Below are 22,294 nucleotides of genomic sequence, written 5' to 3'. Positions count from 1 at the left end.
GAGCGTCCAGCTCTCAATTTCTGCCCGGGTCACGATTTCAGGGTGGTGAGATCCAGGCCCGTGTTGGATCTGTGCTCTGCAAAGTGTCTGCTGGAGAATCTCTTTCTTAAGCTCCCTCAGCCCCTCCCCCACAGCCCTCCCTCCCTTAAAAAGTAAAGCCTGAGAAAATCTTGGCTAAGAATTTGAGGAAGCAGGACTTAAAGTTGATAATTACCACCTCTGATAAAGGCAAAAAAAGGATTAGTTGGGTGGGGGGAACTTAGGGCCCAAGAATTGTCTCCAAGGCCCTAAGAGGTTCTATGCGAAGAATGTCATTAAACCTCATGCCAGTTTTAGTAAATATAATGTATTTATTTTGAAGCAGAATATACCAATAGACAAGCCAATAATTTAGTTGAACTAGAAATCAGAAAGTACAATTTAGTAGGCTAAATGAAAAATTCCACATGGATATTCTAAGATATTTTATGACCGATTATCCTGATGTAGTGACGAGTTCTTGACACCTCATGCTGACGTGAAGGTCACACGCTGTCTGAGCGTGTGCAGTCAAGCCGGTGACTCATGCTCTGGGGATGGTGGGGCCCCTGCAGCCAGGAGTCCCCAAGGCCTGGCAGGGAGGCTGAGGTCTTTCCTACTGGACTGAACTGCTTCAGGTCTCCGGTCCCAGCCATCTCAAGAGAGCTCCCTTTCCTGTGTCCTCCGTCCTCTTCAGCGTGGCTGACCGCTGTGGCTCACAGAGTCCTTCTCCAAACAATCCACCATCAGCCCCCTCCAAAGCTCTCCAACTCTGAAGTCCTGATTATCCAAGGCCTCTTGGTCATGGCAGGCAGTGGCTTTCTGTGTTAGGTCCTGAAGGCTGCACTTACTCAGGGATCTCTCTGAAGTTTAGCAAAGTGGAATTTATGTGCATTGTGCTGTGCACCTAAGAAACTTAAAGATTTGTCCTTGAAGAGCCACTGACTTGAAACTTTAAGATCCTGAGAGAGAGTTAAGTATTAACTTAACTTGTTAGAAGTTAACTTGTTAGAAGTCTCCTTATTACAGCATTAAACATGCCAGTTAGAGTTTTAGAAGATGCAGAATCCTACAACTCCTTCACGGGAAGAATGACAGATGATACGTGCATGAAACTGGCAACTTGTCTTCCCAGAAGCCCTGGGGCGTACAAGGTGATGTTTTACATGGTATTAGTCACAGAAGGCATTTGTGGATGGCCCCAAGAGACTGTCCCAATATAAACAGGAGAGAGGATGGATAATGGATGAGAAAGGAGGAAGACCACTGGTCAGGTGGCCCATCTGACAGAAGGCTGACTCCTGAAGGTTAAGTCCTCATGTCCCAGTGGATGAGAGACAGGGACCACCTGCCCCCGCGATATACAATTCTAGTGCCTCCAAACTCAAGCAGAGCTGGAAGGTCTAGCCTCACCTCTCTGGACGGGGAGGGCTGTGGATAACCCTGGGCAGGGTGTCTTGTGTCCCAAGAACTGGAGTGAAGAAATCACTCAGCAGGTTCCAAGACTCCTTTACATGTCCCAAGGGTTTAGCCTAACACGTTCGCCTCCCCTAGACTCAAGCTCTAAGGTCTGGGTAACCCATGTAAAATGCATTCTCGGAGAGCGTCCCCCGCTCCACAGAGGGGAAGGCTGGGGTTTGGCTGAGATGGCAGGTTTTATCCACGGGGCACGCCAATGACTTTGACGGTTGATTCTGATGCATTTGCGTTACTTCCTTACTATTTTTGGTAGGATTTTAAAATGATTGGTTCATTAACTGTTTAACAGAGGAATAATTCGGTAGAGGCAACCAGGAGTTTGAATAGGATCTTTCTTCAGTAGTATCTGGCCTAGAGAGAGGAGAGAGGGATCCTGGTTACTCTGCTGGTCTAAGACCCCACCTGACCAGCCCTGGAACAGGAAATCCATATCGGGACTCTACCAAGTGCCTCTTATTTTCAAAGACACGAAATGCGCTGTATTTAAAAAAAAAAAAAAGGTCCCTGTCTCCCTAAGATGTTAAGGAAGGTCTGGGCTGAGGATAAAAGACTATACCTTCCCGTGCGAAGTAACAATAACAAGTCAGGCAGCGGTGAGGAGGTGGTATTCTGTCTCCTGTCGGTGAGACAACCCCAGGGTTGGGCCAGGAATGGAAAATGTTCACTTACTATGCTCCAGTCATGAGTGGGAGGCTGAAGCCTCCACATGAAATCTGGAAGCTTGGATGGCATACTTGATTCTCTCATCTTTCAATGGTAGCCCTTTCCATTTCTCAACTTTTTTTTAAAACTGGCACCCCCTACCACGCTTTCTGTGGTTTCTGTGACACTTTGCTGAAACTTGACTTGGTATAGATGTGTGTACACACACACACATACACACGCACACAATTTTTTTAAATGCATAGAGAAAACTCCTCTCTATTCAGCGAGTCTGACATGCTCCCTTTAAACCGATCATTACTGCTTTCAATCTCCCATTTAACAATGTCCCAGGCCTGTTCTCGTTCTAGTGAAATGAATTAATGAAGTCACAACCAAGCACGTGACAAAATAATTACATGCAGAAAAGCCATTTCAGGAAAATGAGTGCAGGCCCAATAAAGACTCCTCAAATAAAGGCATAACGTGGGCTCAGAATTGCTTATTTAAAATAAAAGGTGATTTACTAGAGTCAGAAGAGAAGTCAGCAGAGAAGCAAAGAGGAAAAGAAAACCAAATCCTCACTGGTCCCACACGGAATCCAGAAAGGTCCAAACCACTAAACACATCCGCTTACAGTACTGAGAAGCGGGTCTCCCTGGTGAGAGAGACCACGGCTGGTAGCCCTTGTTCCACAGATGAGCAGGCCGAGGCCGAAGGGTGGACTCAGAACAGGCCTTGCTCGGAGCTGGAATTTGGCTGATCTCAGAGCCAGGGATCAAAGCCGTATTTTCCTGGTTCCAAGCGACATGTCTTTATACGCTGTTGTTTCTGTGGGCGTTCACAGAGAAGGCTTGTCTGACAAACCCTCTGGGGAGCTCTGGGTGGTCTACCTGGCCTACCCCAGCCTGTCGGACCCAGCACGCTGCCCCTGTGGGGAACACCGGCAGCCTGGAGCCCTGAATGTCCCATGATGCGAAGAGGTCCCCCCCAGCAAGATGGTGCCTCTCCGGCTGGCGACGGACAGGTGTCTGGGGACAAGAGAAGAGGGCAGAGGATGACTCCAGACCCATGCACGCCACAGAGCTCAGAGAGATGCAGAGGGAGGAGCCTCTCGAAGGCACACAGGGTTTCAATTCATGCCATCTGCCAGCACAAATTCTGAAGTCACACTTCTTCTGAAACACCCAAACAACTCCAAAGAAAACAATGACTTAAGAGTATTTTTTAGAAGATTGGTCTCCACTTAGAAAGCAACGGGTTCACCGTGTACATGTGGTCTATAGATCGGAGGGGATCAGCTCAAGGGGAGCCGAGTGGATTGGGGGGGGGCACCTGCGATGCTCCTTTTTCTACAAGTGATGTGGTTTTCATCTAGACCCAGTTGAGCCATTACCTCCACATTTTTTTTAAAGACCCCAGCAAGCCACCCTGGCCCTTTTAAAAACTATGGCTAAGTCAAGTTTGAACACTGATACCCGGGGCCAAGCAACAGACTGCCAACTCGACCCACTTTACACAGAGATAGAAAACGAGCAGTTCCTACCTCACTCTTAAAGACAGAGCTGGGCCGTGGGATCTGTGGTCGTCACTGCTTACGGGACAACGCAGTCTGAGCTGCGAGAAAAATCAACAGGGCCTTTCTCCTCAGCACAGCCTTGTGTTTCTGAGAAAACCCAAATGATTTCCAATGCAACTGGTCTCTCCAGTTCCATCAGAGCGGTGACCCTGGAAGACGAGCCACTCCCCCACTTGCAAACTGGAACCAAAATGCAGATAAGAACACAGATATTTCCAGTGAATGCTAGAATCTGGCCTCCCTTCCAAGGCTATGGTGTCACAGGTGTTGTCACTATCTTTGGTGTGTCACCCCGACTGGCTAGCTGAGCGCTCAGAGAACACAGTGGCTTTGCCCCCATGTCTGTCTTCACTTCCATCCCCTTGGACCTTCTCGGTCACCCCCAGGGACTCATGGACTGCCTTGGGGAGGCAGGTATCACGGGCCGCTCAGGGAGCCCACATCTACAGTAACACCCCCAGAGACAGAATTTACAGGGCAGTCAATGGAGGCTGCAAAGCATTCACCTTCCCCTGCCATAGTCACGCCAGCACACAAGTCATCCCCTCGTGACCTATGGGCACGCCATGCGGATGCCCGGCACACTAGAGAATTGCACTGCCACCAAGACACTCAGGACCACAAGGATCAGAGCGCTGGATGTCTCAGAATCCCTCCAGCAAGTTCTACAGGGTTTTGCCCTTTGGGTTTTTGTTTCTGGGTTTTTTTTCTTAAGATTTATTGGTTTATCTGAGAAAGAGAAAGACAGTGCAAGCAGTGGGGTGGGGGAAGGAAGAGAGAGAATCCTCACGTGGACCTCCCATTGAGCGCAAAGCCCACAAGGGACTTGAACCCACAGATCCCAGGACCCTGAGATCATGACCTGAGCTGGTATCAAAAGCAAGACCCTGAACTGACCGAGCCATCCAAGAGCCCGGGGTCTTAAACTCTTACACCAGAGGTCGGCATAATTCCTCCATGATCATTTATGCCCTGCCAGCCGCATGGCCACTGCAGCACACACTGAGCTCTTGGGACGCGAAGTCAGCACCAAGTTGTGGCTGTTGCCCAGGAAGACGGCTGGGGGTTGCAGTTCACCGACCCTGTCCCAGACTCGGAAAGTGAATACGAGAGACAGAGTTTATCTCTAAAAGCTGAAGAGCTCCCATGACAGAAGAAGAGAGTGTCTGACAGCCGTTCGGGCGGGCCCGGAAAGGCAAGGACTCACCTTGAGCAGCACGGCCGCCACAACGCCCAGAAGAGCCAGCAACAGCAGACCAAGTTTTCCTCTGTTGAAGCGCTTCAGGATGAAGAATTTTGCCCAATCCACCTTTGACTGGCTGTTGGGAGGATACCTGAGCTTGTTAGCACCTTCCCTCTTTAAACTCTTCAGCAGACACGGCCGCTGATGAGAGAAGGTATCAAAACTGTACTTCCCATGGTAAGCTCCCATTCCGCTAGAACCTGAAACAGAGAGACCAGACAAGACAGGCTCCATCGTAGGGGACACAAGCTGCATGAACCCCAACAGAGGAAACCCATGGCACTCCTTGCCGTCCTGGACACCCCCACCTAACTTCTCAGCGCAAATGATGCTTTGAGGAAGTTCTCCCCCCCCAACCCGCCCCACCCCTCTCCCATTCACCAGCAAGTTGATCTCCCTGCCAAAAAGGGGCACTCTCCAAGGGTGCAGTGAGGCTTGCAGCTCTCGGGGCCAGTGGCTCTCACTGAGACCAAGGACCCTGCTCTAAATCTATTCTTGCCACAACCCCTTGGTATGAAGGCATCAGTGCCCCCGATTCCAGAGACTACGAGGGAGCCTGCCAGGGTCAGGCAACTTGCCCAAGGTGGAGAAGGCAAAGCCAGAATGTGTATCCAGGTCAGCTGGACTCTTAACTACCATGTGCTCTTTTCCTGCTATTCCATGTAGCTTTGTTTATCCATAGCCCTCTTCCCCCACTTGCTTCCTCTAAGCTCCTAGAGAGCAACAAAGACAGGATGACAGGGTTACCCCACTGGGTAACAGTAAGCAAGTTATAAATCCTTGCCCTCTTTTAAGCCATGCTCTGGGACAGTCTTCTTTATTATGGGTGCTGGACAGATACACTGTATGGCATGGTGGCCATGAGGCACAGGAGAATGGGGCCAGGAAGGCACTTACTGGTGCTCTGGGGGCTGCTGACACATCATTTTGGGGACAACTGAAGCTATAGAGAAATTTGGTAATATGCATTAAAAGACACACATTGTTATGGAGAAACAGAAATTATATGTCAACACACTGACAGCATTTATACCTGGGAGACTACTACGTTTCAGCCTTACAGCTGTCTGTAGTGTTTTGTGGTTGCCCTTTTCCCTAAAAAAACTCTTATCACTTTTAGAACAGGAGGAAAAAAGCATTTCACTTTGAAAAAAAACAAAAAAACAGCTCTAAGCCTTTTTAACACAGTATAATATGTTCAGACATTTTCCCCCAAGAATCAGAAATTGCACAAAACTGTATTAGAATCCTAACCTGGAAAAATGTGGACTCACAAAAACCTAATGCCAGGAATTAAACGCAAATACGGCCCATCTGTAGGACAGAGCACTGGTCGGTTACTGAAATCATGACACACGACCATGCCGACGTGGGAAGATAGCCCACTCTACTCTCACACACAGGTGAAAAACAGAGTACAAGTTTGTACAAAATATTCTTGCTTTTACATATACGAATGTGTGCAAACATGCACAAGGAAAGGAATTTTAAGGATGTACCCCAGAGCTTAAAGAGTGGGGTAAGGGTAATCTAAGCTTTAATTCTTCTCTTTTCCTAGGAAGCCTGATTCCTTCTGTGTGTAGCAGGCAAAAGGTTTTGTTTATAAAGAGGAGGATATGGTCAATGATGCTAAACACAAAACAGGGACTGAACACAAGTCACTCGACGTACACTCAGGAGACACCAGGGATGCCCGAGTCTTTGCTGGGAGCCAGCAAAGACTGGGGTCTCACAGAATCCTTTAAGAAGCTGGGCAGTGAGGAATAGCAGCCTCCATCCTGTAAGCTATCTTCCCTTTCATTCACTCTCCCTCCCTCCACAACACGCTCAATCCATCAGCAAATCCTGTTGCTTGACACCCCCCCCAAAATATCCAGCCCCTTTTCACTAGGTCCCCTGCAACCAGGCCAGTCCAAGCCACCACTAGCTCCAGTCTGGGCCCCAGCCCAGGCCTCTCTCGACCGGTCCCTCATGTGCACCAAGCATGGTGCTGGGCACTGGCAATCCCCCCACACCCTAGAACCAGACATGGGGCACACATGGGTGGCAGGCTGTGGTCTCTTGGGCTTCTAAGACAGTGGCTTTACTGTTTGCTTCTTACTGTGAGAATTCCTACACACTCGTTATTGGTGACACTTCAACAAGATATTAGAGAGGCCGACCACCTAGCTACTGAAGGAGAAGTATGAGCAGGGCCGGTCATCTGGCGTGTGGAAGAGGCAGGCGGGTCACCGCCCAAAGGAAAACAGCAGGGCCCGGGCTGTGTCCATGGAACCTACCCAAGAATGAGCACGTCCTCAAAACACCGGGAATCTCTTCCTCTGCACCCCACACAGAGGCCTGGGGGGCCGTGGGGGTGGACCGCGAGGACGACTTCGCCCCACCCTGAGCAGACAGCAAGGGGGGACTCAGAAACCCTGACTGCCGCCTGCTCTGGATGTTCTGCACCCGGCATCCACTACCTCACCGTCAAAAAAGACAGAGGAGCCTTATCTGTGAATCTGAGACCTGGCTTTGACCAAAAAATAAAAATTTTTAAAAATCCCCTCAACCTAAGAAAAGGACCGTAAGTAACCAAGTAATAACCAATATATAGGCAAACCAGTGAAAGGAACAAAACCAGTTACAGACTGCGCTGGGGGCTACTAAGGACGGAAGGGGCGACAGGACAGAGTCACCCAACAGCCAGATGACCTGCACCACCGTGGGACTCTGGCAGCTGGCGCCATGTGTGGCCGAGGGGGCTACTTACCTACCCCCCCAAAGGGCAGCGAGCTGAGGGTGAAGTGCATGATGACGTCGTTGGCCGTGACGCCGCCGCTGGACGTGCCGTCGATCATCCGTCTGACGAGCTGAGGGAGGGAACACGGGCTCCGGGTCAGCAGTGCCCGTGGCGCCGGCCGCGGCTGGGAGGGGAACTCGCAGGCTCCACACCTGGGCCTACCCACCTGCCTCTGGCAAACAGTGCTGCCTGCATCAGCCTCCGAAGGCGCAGCTCGATTTGGCAAATGTGCAATCGCAGGTGCGTGCTCAGATGCACTTCTGGCCCTCGGAGGCTGCCGCGGCCTCCCATGTGCTCCACTGCTGCCTCGGGCAAGGGCGCCCCCTGATGGCCACGAGGAACAGTCCAGACTGCATTCAGGGTCTCAGCCATCGCCCGTTTCTCTCCCTCTGCTCTGAATGACTGCGTGGGACTGGCAGTACCCTGGAGTGTTCGGGAACTGCCAAGAATGTTTACGTGTTCAGACTTGGAATTTGATCTGTTTTGAAGAAATGGCTGGCCCAAGACCAGAATAGGCATGAGGACACCTGATGAAATGTCACTTCTCCTTGCTACCCACAAGGCCTCGGGAGTTCGAGTCACAAGGGTCACAGTGGGCTGTGGTAGGGCGACCCTGTCACTGGGCAGCGCACCCCACGGACGTGCGCCCTGCCCGGTAGACTTTGGGCTTCAGGGCTCTTGTGTGCATCACCTGTGGTCGTTCAACACGTCAGACCATGATTAATAACCCATTATTCACGGAGGCCCACGCATCCGGGGTCCCTTCACAAGGCCGTGTCCCCACAGCACGGCAGGCTCTGGAAGCAGTGTGTCACCATGCACAGAACCTCTGTGCGCCAACTCCTCGGACCTTGACTGGCCCCCCCTCCCTCAGGTTCTCCCACTTCTCCAGACGGCTCCTGAGCCCACCTGCCCAGCTCGAGGCCACTGTCCCTCAGCAACAGCCAGTCCCCTCGGGAGCCGTGCAACACGGCCAGGGGGCCACTCACCCTGGTGTAATAGGGCATCACAGGCTCACCTGACTGGTATGGCCCCTCGCTCTAACAGAGAAACTGAGGAAAGTGAAGTCGGCGATTTCACAACTGTACCCGTGACTATTATAGACACCACAGCCCCACACAGCCCACTGAGGGCCACAAATGCCACTGGGGTAAGAGCGAAGGCTCTTACACAGGAATGCCCTCGGAGTGCAGGCCACAGAAGCTTCCAGTGCCGGTATGGAAGCCTTACAATTACAGGGGAGATGTTTGTCAATGCAAGAGCTTGTGACACAGCCCTGAAGACTCAGGTCTGACCCCAGGGAGCGTGGGAAGGGTGACAGCTATAACCCTAGGGCCTCATTACTCCAGACAACTGTCTGTGAGCAGCGCCTTGCTCGGTGAACTCTGTTACTGGAGGAAACAGACCATGTGGCCAGGAAGGAACCCGGTCTGTGACAGTGACTCGTGCCAGGGAGCCGTTCTCCACAGCGCCTACCTTATCATTGTGAGAAAAGATGTAGAAGGCCAGTGGCTTTTCACGGCTGTTGATGAACTTTATGGCCTCGTCAGCATCCTTCACAGGCACGATGGGAAGAATGGGCCCGAAAATTTCTTCTTGCATCACCCTGGCTTCAGGATCGACGTCAGTAAGGATCGTTGGGGCTGGAAGAGAAAAGCAGCGAGTGTAAATGGTGAAGTCGAAGACAGGAACGCCAAGCTCTCCACTTTTTTTTTGTTTGTTAAAGATTTTATTTATTTGACAGAGAGAGATCACAAGTAGGCAGAGAGGCAGGCAGAGAGAGAAAGGGGTGGGGAAGCAGGCTCCCTGTTGAGCAGAGAGCCCAATGCGGGGCTGGATCCCAGGATCCCGGGATCATGACCTGAGCAGAAGGCAGAGGCTTTAACCCACTGAGCCACCCAGGCACCCCGCCAAGCTCTCATCTTAACGTTTGTTCCTGGCTCACTGATCCATCCCTTCGTGATCCCGCCCAAGAATTAGCTACTGAAGAATATAAAAAAAAGTCCTGAAGAAATCAGTCCTGATGTGGAGGAACCGTGCGTGTCTGTCTCCAAGCTGGTGCATCCGGGGATCCCCCAGGCAAGCGAGGAGAAGATACAGATGCCTGAGTCTATTCACGTCTGACCCTGTTGGCAGCCACATCCGCATGGACCAGGGGGTTGGGGGTTGTTTCCATCTCGCTCTGCGCAGGTCCCTCTGGCAACGCACACAGCCCCTCCATGGATCAAATGGACACCATTTCTTGGTTCGCATGCTTCCACGCATAGGATGCCACTGACCTTTAACTCTATCAGGTTAAGGATGGACTTCAGGGGTCAAGAGACCCTGAGTTCAGGGTTCCAGCCACTATGGGGAAGGCGCGCAAGACAGGCAGGCAACGTGGGTGCCGACAAAGCTTTGCAGAGTCCTGGCATCCATGCCATGCCACACCAAACTGCAGGGGTCTCAAAGACCCCACAAACAAGCCGAGTCTTCAATGAAAAGAGAAGGCACCTGCCAGTAACAAGCTCTCTCTCTTCCTTTCCCCCTCATTTCCCACTAGGTCATCCGGGCAACGTGGTAGAAGATGGCTCTCGCCAGCACCCTGCACGGGGGTGTCTGCAGTCTCCCCAAAACCACCGCCCGCTGCTTCCCGGGCTCAGAGAACCGTTCCGGGGCGGGGACGGGGGTGGTCTACTCCCTACACAGCTGTGTGTACAGGTAAGCTGACCTTGACTGCAGGTCAGGGGGACATTCGTAACTGGTTGATCTAATTGCAAAAGACCTTTTCTCTTGCTGTTGATGAGCCGAGGAGCGGCCAAGGTCAACAGCTGATGGGAAAACAGAAAGATGAAAAACTGGGGGTTTGAGAGCTGTTACTGATGTGAGAATATTTTCCTCCTCATTGTTTTAATCCTCTAGGGTTTTAGGTTCTTTCAAATTGGGTTTTTTGAGGATGTGCAGCATCCTGTCTGCTAAAAAGGCATAAGTAAAGCCATATAGGACAGCTTTTCAGCTGAGTAAGTGTCTCTCTCATTCCTCGGGTCACCTTATGTTATTTTACAATAATGTGCTTGGGGGCGCCTGGGTCACTCAGTTGGTAAGTGTCTGCCTCTGGCTCACGTCATTGCTCAGGGTCCTGGGATGGAGCCATGTTGGGTTACTGGCTCAGTGGGGAGTCTGCTTCTCCCTAGCCCTTCCCCCTGCTCCTGCTTTCTCTCTCTCTCAAATACAAAAATAGAATCTTTAAAAAAAAAAAAAAGAAGAAGAAGCACAGTGTGTTCAAAATGCAACAGGCATACATACTCCTGGTGAAGAATAAAAGAACACAAAAACAAAGTAAACAATGTCAAGCTTGAGAGAAGAAAAACATTTCTGGGGTGCCTGGGTGGTGCAGTCAGTTAAATTTCTGACACTTGGTATCAACTCAGGTCATGACCTCAGGGTCATGAGATCAAGCTCCGGTAGAATCTATGCCCAGTACAGAGTCTGCTAAAGATTCTCTCTCCCTGGGGCGCCTGGGTGGCTCAGTAGGTTGGGCACCTGCCTTCGGCCTGGGTCATGATCCCAGGCTCCTGGGATCGAGCCTCATATCAGGCTCCCTGCTCGGCGGGAAGCCTGCTTCCCCCTCTACCACCCTCCTGCTTGTGTTCCCTCTCTCACTGTGTGTCTCTCTGTATCAAGTAGATAAATGGATAAAATCTTGAAAAAAAAAATTCTCTTTCCCTCTCCCCCTTCTGCCCCCCTCCCACTCTATAAATAAATAAATCAAAAAAAATTTTAAAAATGAAACAAGGAAACATTACTTCTGGACCAGTACTGCCACTAACTACTTGTGGTGGAATGATTTCCTCCTTGGGCTGTGCCCCCTGCCAGAAACCAGAAGGAATTAAAAAAGAGTTCTGTTTTGCTTCTCAGGGTTAAGTTACAGGGTGTAGGAAGGGAAAAAAAAAAAGAAAAGAAAAGCTGCATGTAAGGCAAAAAGCCAGTGCAACACAGGTGGTATTATTTGTAAAGACCCAGAACCAGCTCTAAGTGGTTATACAAGAATGAGCACCAGAAAGCAGCGTGTCACTGCTCATTAAACATTACGTCTCCAAAAGCTTATTCAGTGTCAGTAAATAGCGTCAACGGAAACTGTCACACTGCCCGAGTCCCCAGAGCAAAAGGTCAATTTCTATTACCTACGTAGCGTGTGGCCTCATCGGTCTCCCCACCGAAAGCGATCTTCTGTCCTTCCAGCAAATTTAGTATCCTCTTAAAATGACGAAGGTTGATGATCCTCTCATAATCGGGAGATTCTTTTATATTTTCACCATAAAATTCCTATTTAAAATCATTGTATTTAACCACCACAGAAGACCGCTATTTCAGTTTAATAAGCGCAAAATCCACCCATGCCCGAAAAGCCATCTGGTTGTAGATCACCGCCCTCCTCCCTCAAGTGGTCTAACAGTGTTTACACTTCCTGGCAGGCTAGGCACGAGAACTAAGGCAGACGCACAGACTGAGGACCCTCCGTGATGTCCGGAGTTCGTAGGGTCATCCTGCAGACCAGCCGGGGGTCGTACCGGGGACGAATGCTCTCAATTTACTCTCAAGTCAGGGGGCACCTGGGTGGCTCAGTGGGTTAAAGCCTTTGCCTTCAGCTCAGGTCATGATCTCAGGGTCCTGGGATCAAGCCCTGCATTGGGCTCTCTGCTCAGCGGGGAGCCTGCTTCCTCCTCTCTCTCTGTCCGCCTCTCTGCCTACTTGTGATCTCCGTCAAATAAAAAAATAAAATCTTCAAAAAAAATTTACTCTCAAGTCAGGAGGAGTGTTGTTCACCCTGCTCCAAGCAACCCTCCCCCAGGTCTAGGTGCTAAGAATCTCCCCGGAAGCGTGCTGATGAGCCCCAGCTCCAGAGCTCCAGAGCCACGTGCAGTGGTTTTCAAGGCGGCCTGCCCCTTAGAATCACTGGAGACCCAGACCAGCTGAACTGCAGTCTTCAGAAGGTGAGGACTGGAAACTTTCATACATGGGAGAACCTCAGGTGAGAACTGCTATCTTAAGGATGTGAATGCCTCAGAGGAAGGCAGAGGGGATCCTACTCCTTTGAAACCAACTGCATCCCCATAACTCAGCTAAGCATGTCTTCTCCCATCTCCAAGGGCTTTCAGTCTCACAGGATGTCATGAAACCCTGACGTCCCATATTCCCCAAGTCTGGCCAAGACCCCTTTCATGTTCCTCTTTTCTGGCCCCATCTTCAGTCCCATCCCACAGAGCCAAGTCCCCTATCCAGACGTTCAGTCCTCTGTGCCCAGAGTGAACCCGCTTGGATCTTCTCTCAAGTTCCCGGGGCACACTTCATTCTCTGATCATAATGTTACTCTTCGGTGTCCCCAATCCTTCCTTTCAGTGCTCAGTAAGCATCTGTTGAGTGAACTATGACTGTTCCAGAAATTTCTTCCACCCAGGGGGCTTTAAATGGCCCCCTCCCACCAGTAAGCTCAGTCACATTGGTTCACCCCCTTCCTCTCTTCCAACCCAAACCCTACATTTCTGCAAGGCTGAGCTCAGACCACTTCCACAGCATTTCTCCATTCCTTCTAGAGAGATCTTTACTTTGGACACCCTGAAAGACTGAGAGAACCAGGCTGAGTACAGTATCAATACATATTTGATTAATTCACTCCTCCAAACTACTGGCCTTCCTAAGCCCTCTGTACACGCAAGAACTGAGAACCTTAATCAGCAATGGCCAACAGGCCAAGGGCCTCTTCCTGCATTTCAGAGGACTGCCAATATCCTCTAAAAAAACCACAAAACATAGCTATTGATTTTTTTTTTTTCAAAGCGTGTGCCACAACTAACCAGTTGTTCCAACACATCAGCTAGATAGCTGAAGAGGGTTAAACACCAACCTAACCTTGCTCCTAGCAGACACCTTCCTCAGAAAGGTGCCCAGAGCGTTTTGAATAAAACCATAAATTAACTCCACCACATATGCTACTGGAATTCTCCAGGAGGTGGCGGGGGTTAAGGGGTGGGGTGGGGACCAGGGATGCCGCCTGCACAGAGCTGATTAGACGCGTTTCTTAATGAAATCAATGGACTCAGATGTGTTAAGCACAAACCTTCACGGTTTCCTTAATCTTCTGCACAATTTGATGCTGGAGGGACGGTTCACAGAGGACATAGTCAGGAGCAATGCAGGTTTGGCCACAATTCATGTATTTCCCCCAAGTTATGCGCCTGAGGTGGGGGAGAAAATGGAAAAGCCACAGAATTCAATCTACTATTCATCTGCTACACACTTTTCTGTAATTTGAGTATTCTGCAACTAGCATGTACTCATAAATCTACTTAGTAGGCTTTGTAGAAAAAGAACAAAAATGCTTTCTTTATAAGATTATCTCTACATCAGTCAGTTGGAACTTAGAATGCATTTTCCCATCGACACAGTACACTCTGAGGAGCCAGGACATTCTCATGCCAGCTCACAGGAAATGGTACTTTATAAGCAGGGAAGCCCTTGCCTGTTTTGAGATAAGCAGCAGCCTCCCCACACCCTCTTCTCCTCTGACTCTAGCCAGGGGACATCAAGACGCCGGGAGCCCCTTACAGACATCAGTTCTCCTGGCTGTAGCTGTAGGTCCTGCTGACAGGAGGTTCGGGTATAAAGAGAGCAGTCAGCCCCCAAGACCACCCTCTTCTGTGTGGAGCCCAGCCCCGCTCTGGAAAGCCATGCCCGCGTGCGGATCAAAACCTGCCATCGGCACCTTTCCCCAAGGCCTCAGGTTCTGGCAGCTAGACAACCTGGACACGGCCTGCCTGCCTCCAAGCCCTCTTTGCCCGTCTTGGAAGGGGAGAGAAAAGCCAGACTGATTTAGCGGAGCACCTGCAACCTGGCGTTTTCTGGTGCCCAGGTGCATGATGTTACTGAGCAGAAACATGAGTAGTCGCTGATTCTGTCAACAAAGGAACTCATTAAGAGGCGAGCATAACACTTTCCTGCTGGGACTCTAAAGATTTTACTATGTACATGCGATCCTTTACTCCCTCCCTGGATCACCTGGCAGGTCTGTAACCTCAAGAAAAGAAAGCACTTCTCTGTAACTCCTAAGGACAGCCACGCGGTGTTGAGACCCACCGCTCATTTCTTCAGGCAGCGGAGGCAGGAGGTGGTTTGGGAAAGAGTTCCGCCGCCCCTGGGGACATCAGCCACCCGAATGCCACAATGTCTCTTGGAGCCAGGAGGCCCAGGACTCCGGGGCACAGAGGACACACCAAGCTATCGGTGTCAGGAAGCCCTCGGGTACAGGAAGGCTCACCGGCAGGCAACGTCCAGGTCACAATCTGTGTCGATGTAACATGGGCTCTTGCCTCCCAGCTCAAGTGTCACGGGGGTCAAGTGCTTGGCAGCGGCTTCCATAACAATCCTCCCAACAGCCGTGTTCCCCGTATAGAGGATGTGGTCAAACCGCTGTTTCAGGAGCTCCGTGGTTTCAGGGATGCCACCATTAATCACGGCATACAATTCCTTTGGGAAGGAGAAACAGAGGCACTGATGTCACCAATAAATCGCCCTAACGAGCAACTTCTTCGACATAAACCTGCAGCGTTCCAGTACACCAGGAAAAGAAGGGGACCAGCGCCGGGGAGGAGGCAGGAGGGAGCTGACAGAGGACACATGGAGCACAAAGTCTGATGGCATCTGAGACCCACCGCCTGCGGTGGAAGGGACCGGCACGGGTCCGCAGGTTTCCATAATGAGCTCAGCTGTGAAGGCGGCCAAGAGGGGAGAGCAAGTGGCTGGATTCCACCGGGGAGGTGCATGAGACAGGGCCATGCAAGCTGGAGATTTTGGTGAAGAGTCTGCGGTTGGGGACCACGGGACAGGTCCCAGTTGAGTGTCTCGAGCTGAACATTCCAGCACTACTCAACCCTGCGGAGCTCAACCTGGGCCAAGAGGCAGGGGAATGGAGCGAGCGCAACTCGATGCAATGCAGGGGAGAGGCAACACGGGAGAGAAGCTCCGCTCTAGAAGTCAGATCCAGACCAAGTCTGGGGTCTGTCACTCGCTAGCTAGGGGCCCTCAGCAACCTTACTGCACACACCTGTGAGCCTGTTTCCTTAACCGGGACTGGGGAGAGGTCCCAAAGCTTTGGGCTGAGCCCTCGGTGCCCTATGCTTTTCTCACTATTGGAATGGAAGAACATCTCATGCAGCAGCATGACTCGAAGAAGCAATGACAGGGAACAGATGGCAAGGAAGGGACACAGAGCCAGGTGTTCAAAAGACTCGGAGCGCATGAGATAAAAGCGGGCTTGGGGGCCTCATGCTTCCACCTGATCTCCTACTAATTAGGAGGGCTCGTTAGCTCTCGCTCACTACACAGTTCAAGTGCTCAGCAAATGCTTCAAGTTGTAACTTGCATGAGTTCATCTACAGAACATCTGTGATTAGTCCCCTAACAAACTCAGAGAGAGTGAAGCAGGGGTAGGCCTCGCTATCCCCACCGAGTGGGACAGTCAAGAAATAACCCCCAGTGAGTGGCGAAGTAGGATTTTCAACCTCGATCTTCTGGTTCCAAATCCTACTCAACCCCTGACGTCATCCTGTCTTCATCATCCTCTTGGGCCAGATAACCACAGCTACTGGGACATCGTAGTTTCGCCCGCTGCTGCGGCAGTGACAAGATGGCAAGGAGAACCCACTGTGAGCCTCCAGATTGCTCGAGGAATGTGTCCAACTCCAGCTACGACACTGTACAGAGGCCTTGCAATGAAGGGTAAATTAGGACTCCTCCCTACAGCAACTCCATGCAGACAGCAGTCAATGGCACACAGTAGGAGGAAGAGCAGATGTATAGCTCCCCACCCCCCCACAGCCACCGAGAAACAGACACGCTGAGGATGGAGCAAGACATTATTACCTGGTCCAAATACTGTGGGAGGAGTTTGGCCAAGAGCTGAGCTGTTTTTTCACTTAGTTCAGAAGGCTTGATAATGACAGCATTTCCTAATCAAAGCAAAAAAAAGCAGGAGGGCATCTTTTAACACTTGAGTAACCTTAAAACCTACCATAACAGGGGCACCTGGATGGCTCAGTGGGTTAAGCCGCTGCCTTCGGCTCAGGTCATGATCTCAGGGTCCTGGGATCGAGCCCCGCATCAGCCTCTCTGCTCAGCAGGGAGCCTGCTTCCCTCTCTCTCTCTGCCTGCCTCTCCATCTACTTGTGATCTCTGTCAAATAAATACATAAAATCTTTAAAAAAAAAACCTACCACAACAGCGCTCATGGTGGGAATACAGGCTAGGTACTCCCATTACTTCGGCAGCTTTGAATTCTGCACTTTCTCAATGAGCATAAGAGATTCTTCGTTCTTTGGTTTTTTTAATTTTATTTGAGAGTGAGAGCGCACGCGCATGCACACACACATGAGTGGGGAAGGAAGGGAGAGAGAGAAGCAGGTTCCCCACTGAGCAGGGAGCCCAACTTGGGGCTTGATCCCAGGACCTTGAGATCATGACCTCAGCCAAAGGCAAATGCTTAACCAACTAAGCCACCAGGCACCCCAAAATCTTGTCTTACTTCCTCAAACTCCTTGGTTCTCATTAACTTCACATCATGGACAGTAGGCTCCATTATCCTCTCCTCCTCCTCCAGCTTTACTCCCACTCTCCTGGCTAGACTTTCCTGTTTGCCTTGGAATTACTGGGCAAACAAGCCTTGTTGTCAACAAACATTGTTGACTGGGATCTAGCAGAAGAAAGAAATTAACCTCCTGGCGTTTGCCACATACCCAAGCTAGCATGACTCCCACAGCCCCCAGCCAGATGAAGAAACGGATCAGATACAGTCAAATGATTCGCCCAACACCAGAGCTGGCAACTACAACCACCCGAGAGCATGGACGGCTGACTCCAAACTCCGGAACCTGTCACTGCACGACTTAAGACCTTCATGGGTTCACGGTCCAAGTATTTCAAAATACAGGCACCATGCAAATCGCTGGAGCCCACTTTAAAAAAAAAAAAAAAGATAATAAAGGAGTGCTTGGCTGGCTTGGTCCAGAGCGTGAGGCTCTTGATCTCAGGATTGTGAGTTGGAACCCCACGCTGGGTACAGAGATCATTTTAAAAGAAAAAAAAAAGTAAAAAAAAAAAAATCCTTTGTGTGTCACGGCTCCTCCCAGCCCAGACGAATTAATATCCCATCCCAAAACCACCTTTGGCCGGTTCCACCCCGCAGGACCTGCCCGCCCACCCACCTTGAGAGTGTACTTTCGTTTTAACAAACTGCTTTGCCCTTGCTAAATATACATTTATGATAATAATATTTTTGCATCCTCGGTAGTTGCTGGTGTAAAGCAAGGCAAACCACCATAGCAAATGTGTTTCATCAGCCACTATCCTTAATTTACGACCCATGGAAGAGAAGCAGCCCCTCCGAAGAATCAGGGAGACGGAAGCTGACCCCGGACCTGCAGCAATGGCTCCAATCAGAGGCTGAATGGTGAGAACAAAGGGGTAGTTCCAAGCTCCGATGATGAGTACGACTCCCAGGGGCTCTGGCTGGACATAGGCCTCGTCCAGCATGGTCAGCAAGTTCTTCTTGGCTGGCGTGGCAGTAACCCATTCAGGAAGATTCTCCAGTACAAGATCCAGTTCACCAAGAATGGTAATGACTTCCTGACTGTATGCGTTGAATTCACTCTGTTACAAAGAGAGTCCCAGTTAACCTTGCACAAGTCTGACACTCAGTCCTGAGTGCCGAAAACCAGGTTACGTACACCTGCAGTGACATTTATGAGACTAAGCTGGTTTACTGTGCACACTCACACCCTTCACGCCCTCAGCAAGGGCTTGCTAATACAGTCAGCACCTCTAAATCCTTCTTTACTGATTCAAGCCTTTTAATTTTTTTTTGTAAAGATTTTTATTTATTGGTGAGAGAGTGAGCAACTGTGTGCACAAGCTGAAGGAGAGGCAGGCAGAGAGAGAAGCAGGCTCCCCACCCAGCAAGGAGCCTAACACAGGACTCGATCCCAGGACCCTGGGCTTGAGCAGAAGGCAGATGCTTAACTGACTGAGCCACCCAGGCATCCCTGATGCAGGCCTTTTCAAGTCAGGATTCAATATTACCTCTTTCAGGAAGATTTCCCTGATGAATATTAGCCTGTCTTGATCACACTTTATAATATAATCACAGGAATTCTGCCTCTGGCGTGTATCCTAACATTTCATCATCACACACTGATTTATAACTATGTTTGTTTCCCAAATTTAAATCCCTCAAGGGCAAGGACCTTACTGTTCTTTAGTAATTGTATATACCTACGTACTCACTTAAATATCTGATGTTTACAGAATGACTAATCATCCTTTCTGAAATCTTAATTATGCCACCTTATTTGATATCTCATTGTTACTAATACTACTGTTACTACCCCTCAAGATGATCTTTGCAGGAAATAAGGGGGTCTCACAGAGCCAGAGCAGGGCCTTGTTACCCCTGGAATAAAGATAAAACATAAAAACAAAGTGATAACAATAGTACTAGAAAGCAGTAATATACTGATGCCCTAAATACCACCCGAAAGGGGCGCCTGGGTGGCTCAGTGGGTTAAGCCTCTGCCTTCGGCTCGGGTCATGATCTCAGAGTCCTGGGATCGAGTCCCGCATCGGGCTCTCTGCTCAGCAGGGAGCCTGCTTCCCCCTCTCTCTGTCTGCTTCTCTGCCTACTTGTGATCTCTCTCTCTGTCAAATAAATAAATAAATCTTTAAAAAAAAAAAAATACCACCCGACACCTTGTTACTCAAAAAGTGGTTCCAGGTTTTTTGGGGAGGTCGGTAGAATAGGAGAATTTTGAGCTCACCTCCTCTCATGGCCTCTCCAAGGCTCCAAATGCCTAGAGAATAACCCTCTGAGGATGACCTAGAGACCCACAGAACACCTCTTCTTCAGCTATGTCTTCAGCTAAAGACATAAAGAAAAAGCTACATGGAATGGGGTGGGAGGAGCAGAGAAACTGTCTAGTTCAAACGCACACCATGGGCATGGGGACCCACATCACAGTAGCATCAGCAGTGGCATCACAGGAGTAGCGATCCCCCATGAAGATGGAGGAGTTCAAGCCCCACATCAGGTGTCCGCGCCCTGGGGACCCACACCGAGGAGCCTCTGTAACTCAGCCTTTGAAAATCAGCAGGGCTTAACTGGGATGGGGATGGTTAGTGAAGAACTAGAGAGCTACAAGAAACCAAGACTCTGGTCTCCAGGAGTCGCCACACAAACTCACTCACTCTGAGTTCCAGCATGGTTTGAAAAGTGCTTGGACCATATGTGAAGGAGATTTATTAACTAATTTTAGGGGGCGTGCAACATTAAAAACAGAAATACACCACTCCATAATTCCACTTCCCAGTATTTACCCAAAGAAAATGAAAATACTAATTAAGGGGTTCCTGGCAGGCTCAGTCGGTGGAGCAGGCAATTCTTGATCTTGGAGGGGTATAAGCTCAAGCCCCACAATGGGTGTAGAGAGGATTCTAAAAAATAAAATCTAAAGAAAAAGGCAAAAACCCCTACTAATTCAAAAAGATTGACGCATCCATATGTTCACAGAAGCATTATTGAATATAACCAGGATACGGAAGCAATCTGAGTGTCTGATAGATGAACAGATGAAGAAAACGTGGTACACATGCGCGTGCATCGGTAGGTCTTGAATGGAATACTACTTAGCCCTTAAAAAGCAAGTAATCTTGCCATTTGTGACAATATGGATGGACTCAGAGAAGGTGAAATAGTAAAAAAAACCCATATTGCACAGCTAAGTTGTACACCTGAAACTAGTATCATAGCGTATGTCAACTACACCTCAATTTAAAAAAATGAAATAATGATTTTTAAAAAGTAGGGTTTCAAAATAGGCAACATGGTATCCACCTGGGAGCTTGTTACACACTTCGAATCTCAGATGCCCTCCAAGACCTACTTAACTGTAACTTGCATTTTAACAAGATCCCCAGGTGACTCACCATGGGACTCAAGTTTGAGGAGCAGTGGCCTAAAACAGAGTCAGGGAGGAAAACTTCAGTGCAACAACTGACAACCCAAAAACCTCTGTCTATAAAAGAAACCATAAACCAAAAGGCAAGAAACAGACCCAGAGAAAAACGTTTTGCGGGATATTAAGCTGACAAATGACCAAAATCCACAATGCAACAGACAACAGGCAAGGATCTAAAAGGCAATCACAGCAGAGGAAGAGGCCAGAAGACACTATCTATTTGTTGTCTCCAATCAGAGGCGCTGACTAAGCAAGGTAAGAGTTTCGGGAAACTTGCTTTATCAGTATAGCTGGAGATAACACTCCCTCGGTGCTTGCGTAATCAAAAATAAATTTTAAAAAAATGCAAAAGCTCGGGCGGAATGCGGTCCCCAAGTGGGACGGCGGGAGGCAGGTGTCCCGGCGCCCCCAGCCGCGCGCGTACCTTGCACAGATCGGCGCCGATGGCCTGCAGGATGTCCTTCTCGCGCTCCTGCACCATCCTCCGCAGGGCCTCGAGCTGCTGCAGCCGGAACCTCAGAGGGCGCGACCGGCCGGACGCGAACGCGTCGCGAACTCGCTGGATTCGGCTCTCCATGGCCTGGTCCTACAAAAAGACTGGAGGTCGCGGCGCGCCGCAGCAGCGGGGACGTGGCAGGCCGGAGGGATGGCCCCGCCCGCGGGCGCCGCCTCCCTCCCCGCCACTCCCCTCCCGCCCGGCGCCCCCCACCCTATCTCCCGCGGACGCGGAGCCTCACTTAGTTCACCCAACCGCTCGCTGGCTCGGCGGCTGTCTGCGCACCAGCCCGGGTCCGACAGTCCGACCGCGGCCGGGCGGGGCTGGGCTCGACCAGCAGCCGCGCTCCGATTGGCCGGCGCGGGCCACGTGACCTCGGCGGCCGGACGCCGCCCCGGGATCTGGTCCGGGGGTGGGGAGCTGCGGCCGCGCGCGCGGCGGGGGAGGGGTGCGGCGGGTGGTCTCCGGAACGGACGCTGAGGCTTTATGGGGGGGGGGCGGGGCGGGGCTCCCGGGAAGCGGCCGGAGCTCCGGGGAACCCTGGCCCGGGACAGGAAACGCGGCCAACTCCCAGAGACGCCTTCGAGAGAGGGGGTTCCCGTCCCTCCTCCATTTTGTGGCTCCGATGGGGCCCGGCGCCGCCCAGTGTCGTTGGCGCGGCCTCAACGCGTCCGTGGGCAGTGAGCGCTCAGCCGCCCGCCCTCGTCGCTGCGCTGACTGCTTGCAGCGTGCAGGGTTTTCCAGAAAGTTCTTTGAGGTTCGTCTCCTGAGGGCAGGGAGCCAGGACCTTATGGACAGCTGTGATGGCCAAGTTCGAAGGGCGTTAAAAAACGCCCTCCCTAGGAGCACCTGCGTGGCTCAGCTGGTTAAGTGACTGCTTTCACCTAAGGTCGTGATCTTGGAGTTCTGGGATCGAGTCCCACATCAGGCTCCATGCTCGGCAGGGAGTCTGCTGCTCACTCTCTTTCTCCCCTAAATAAATAAAATCTTAAAACAAAACAAAAAAAAAAAACAC

At 50.7% G+C, this 22,294-nt stretch overlaps 2 protein-coding genes across 24 annotated transcripts in view; one reads left to right on the top strand and one right to left on the bottom strand.

Moving 5' to 3' along the window:
• The window catches only part of LOC309851552 (multidrug and toxin extrusion protein 2-like), a 65,643-nt gene that overhangs the window by 17,894 nt on the left and 25,455 nt on the right, over positions 1 to 22,294 (top strand). For 5 of the 9 annotated variants that reach the window (XM_082706929.1, XM_082706926.1, XM_082706928.1 and 2 more), the window contains one exon: positions 10,286 to 10,443. In XM_082706929.1, coding sequence (XP_082563055.1) covers positions 10,286 to 10,443 — 158 coding nt within the window. Of the gene's footprint in view, positions 1 to 10,285; positions 10,444 to 10,644; positions 11,897 to 12,197; positions 13,825 to 22,294 lie in introns of those variants that run through there. The other 4 variants (XM_082706931.1, XM_082706927.1, XM_082706930.1 and 1 more) reach the window with 4 other exon arrangements.
• ALDH3A2 (aldehyde dehydrogenase 3 family member A2) lies at positions 331 to 21,898 on the bottom strand. 15 transcript variants are annotated; one of them, XR_014304828.1, is made up of 12 exons: positions 21,521 to 21,629; positions 21,208 to 21,369; positions 18,192 to 18,423; positions 16,642 to 16,727; positions 15,038 to 15,246; positions 13,841 to 13,958; positions 11,907 to 12,048; positions 9,220 to 9,386; positions 7,714 to 7,813; positions 4,926 to 5,161; positions 3,686 to 3,898; positions 331 to 1,848 (listed from the first exon to the last, which is right to left on the bottom strand). XR_014304828.1 is itself a non-coding variant. In XM_082706943.1 (12 exons), the coding sequence occupies exons 2-11, from the start codon at positions 21,358 to 21,360 to the stop codon at positions 3,728 to 3,730; spliced, it is 1,521 nt and encodes a 506-aa protein (XP_082563069.1). In that variant the 5' UTR covers positions 21,361 to 21,369; positions 21,521 to 21,629; the 3' UTR covers positions 331 to 3,170; positions 3,686 to 3,727. The 15 variants fall into 15 exon arrangements, 14 of the variants coding, with proteins under 14 accessions (XP_082563069.1, XP_082563068.1, XP_082563071.1 ...); XM_082706943.1 differs by having other exon boundaries at positions 331 to 3,170; positions 3,686 to 3,805; XM_082706942.1 differs by having other exon boundaries at positions 3,686 to 3,805.

The sequence above is a fragment of the Mustela nivalis genome (genome assembly GCF_964662115.1).
Source record: "Mustela nivalis genome assembly, chromosome: 17".
Taxonomy (NCBI): Eukaryota; Metazoa; Chordata; class Mammalia; order Carnivora; family Mustelidae; genus Mustela; species Mustela nivalis.
This window is presented reverse-complemented; position numbering and strand designations above follow the sequence as displayed.

Excerpts from the sequence above, each read along its gene's own strand:
- ALDH3A2 (XM_082706932.1), bottom strand. The coding sequence starts at position 21,360 with ATGGAGAGCCGAATCCAGCGAGTTCGCGACGCGTTCGCGTCCGGCCGG. Across the intron at positions 16,728-18,191 it reads GATTGGAGCCATTGCTGCAG|GAAATGCTGTCATTATCAAG; the intron begins GTCCGGGGTCAG and ends TGCTTTGATTAG. Across the intron at positions 9,387-11,906 it reads TGAGGCCACACGCTACGTAG|CCCCAACGATCCTTACTGAC; the intron begins GTAATAGAAATT and ends TTTCTCTTCCAG.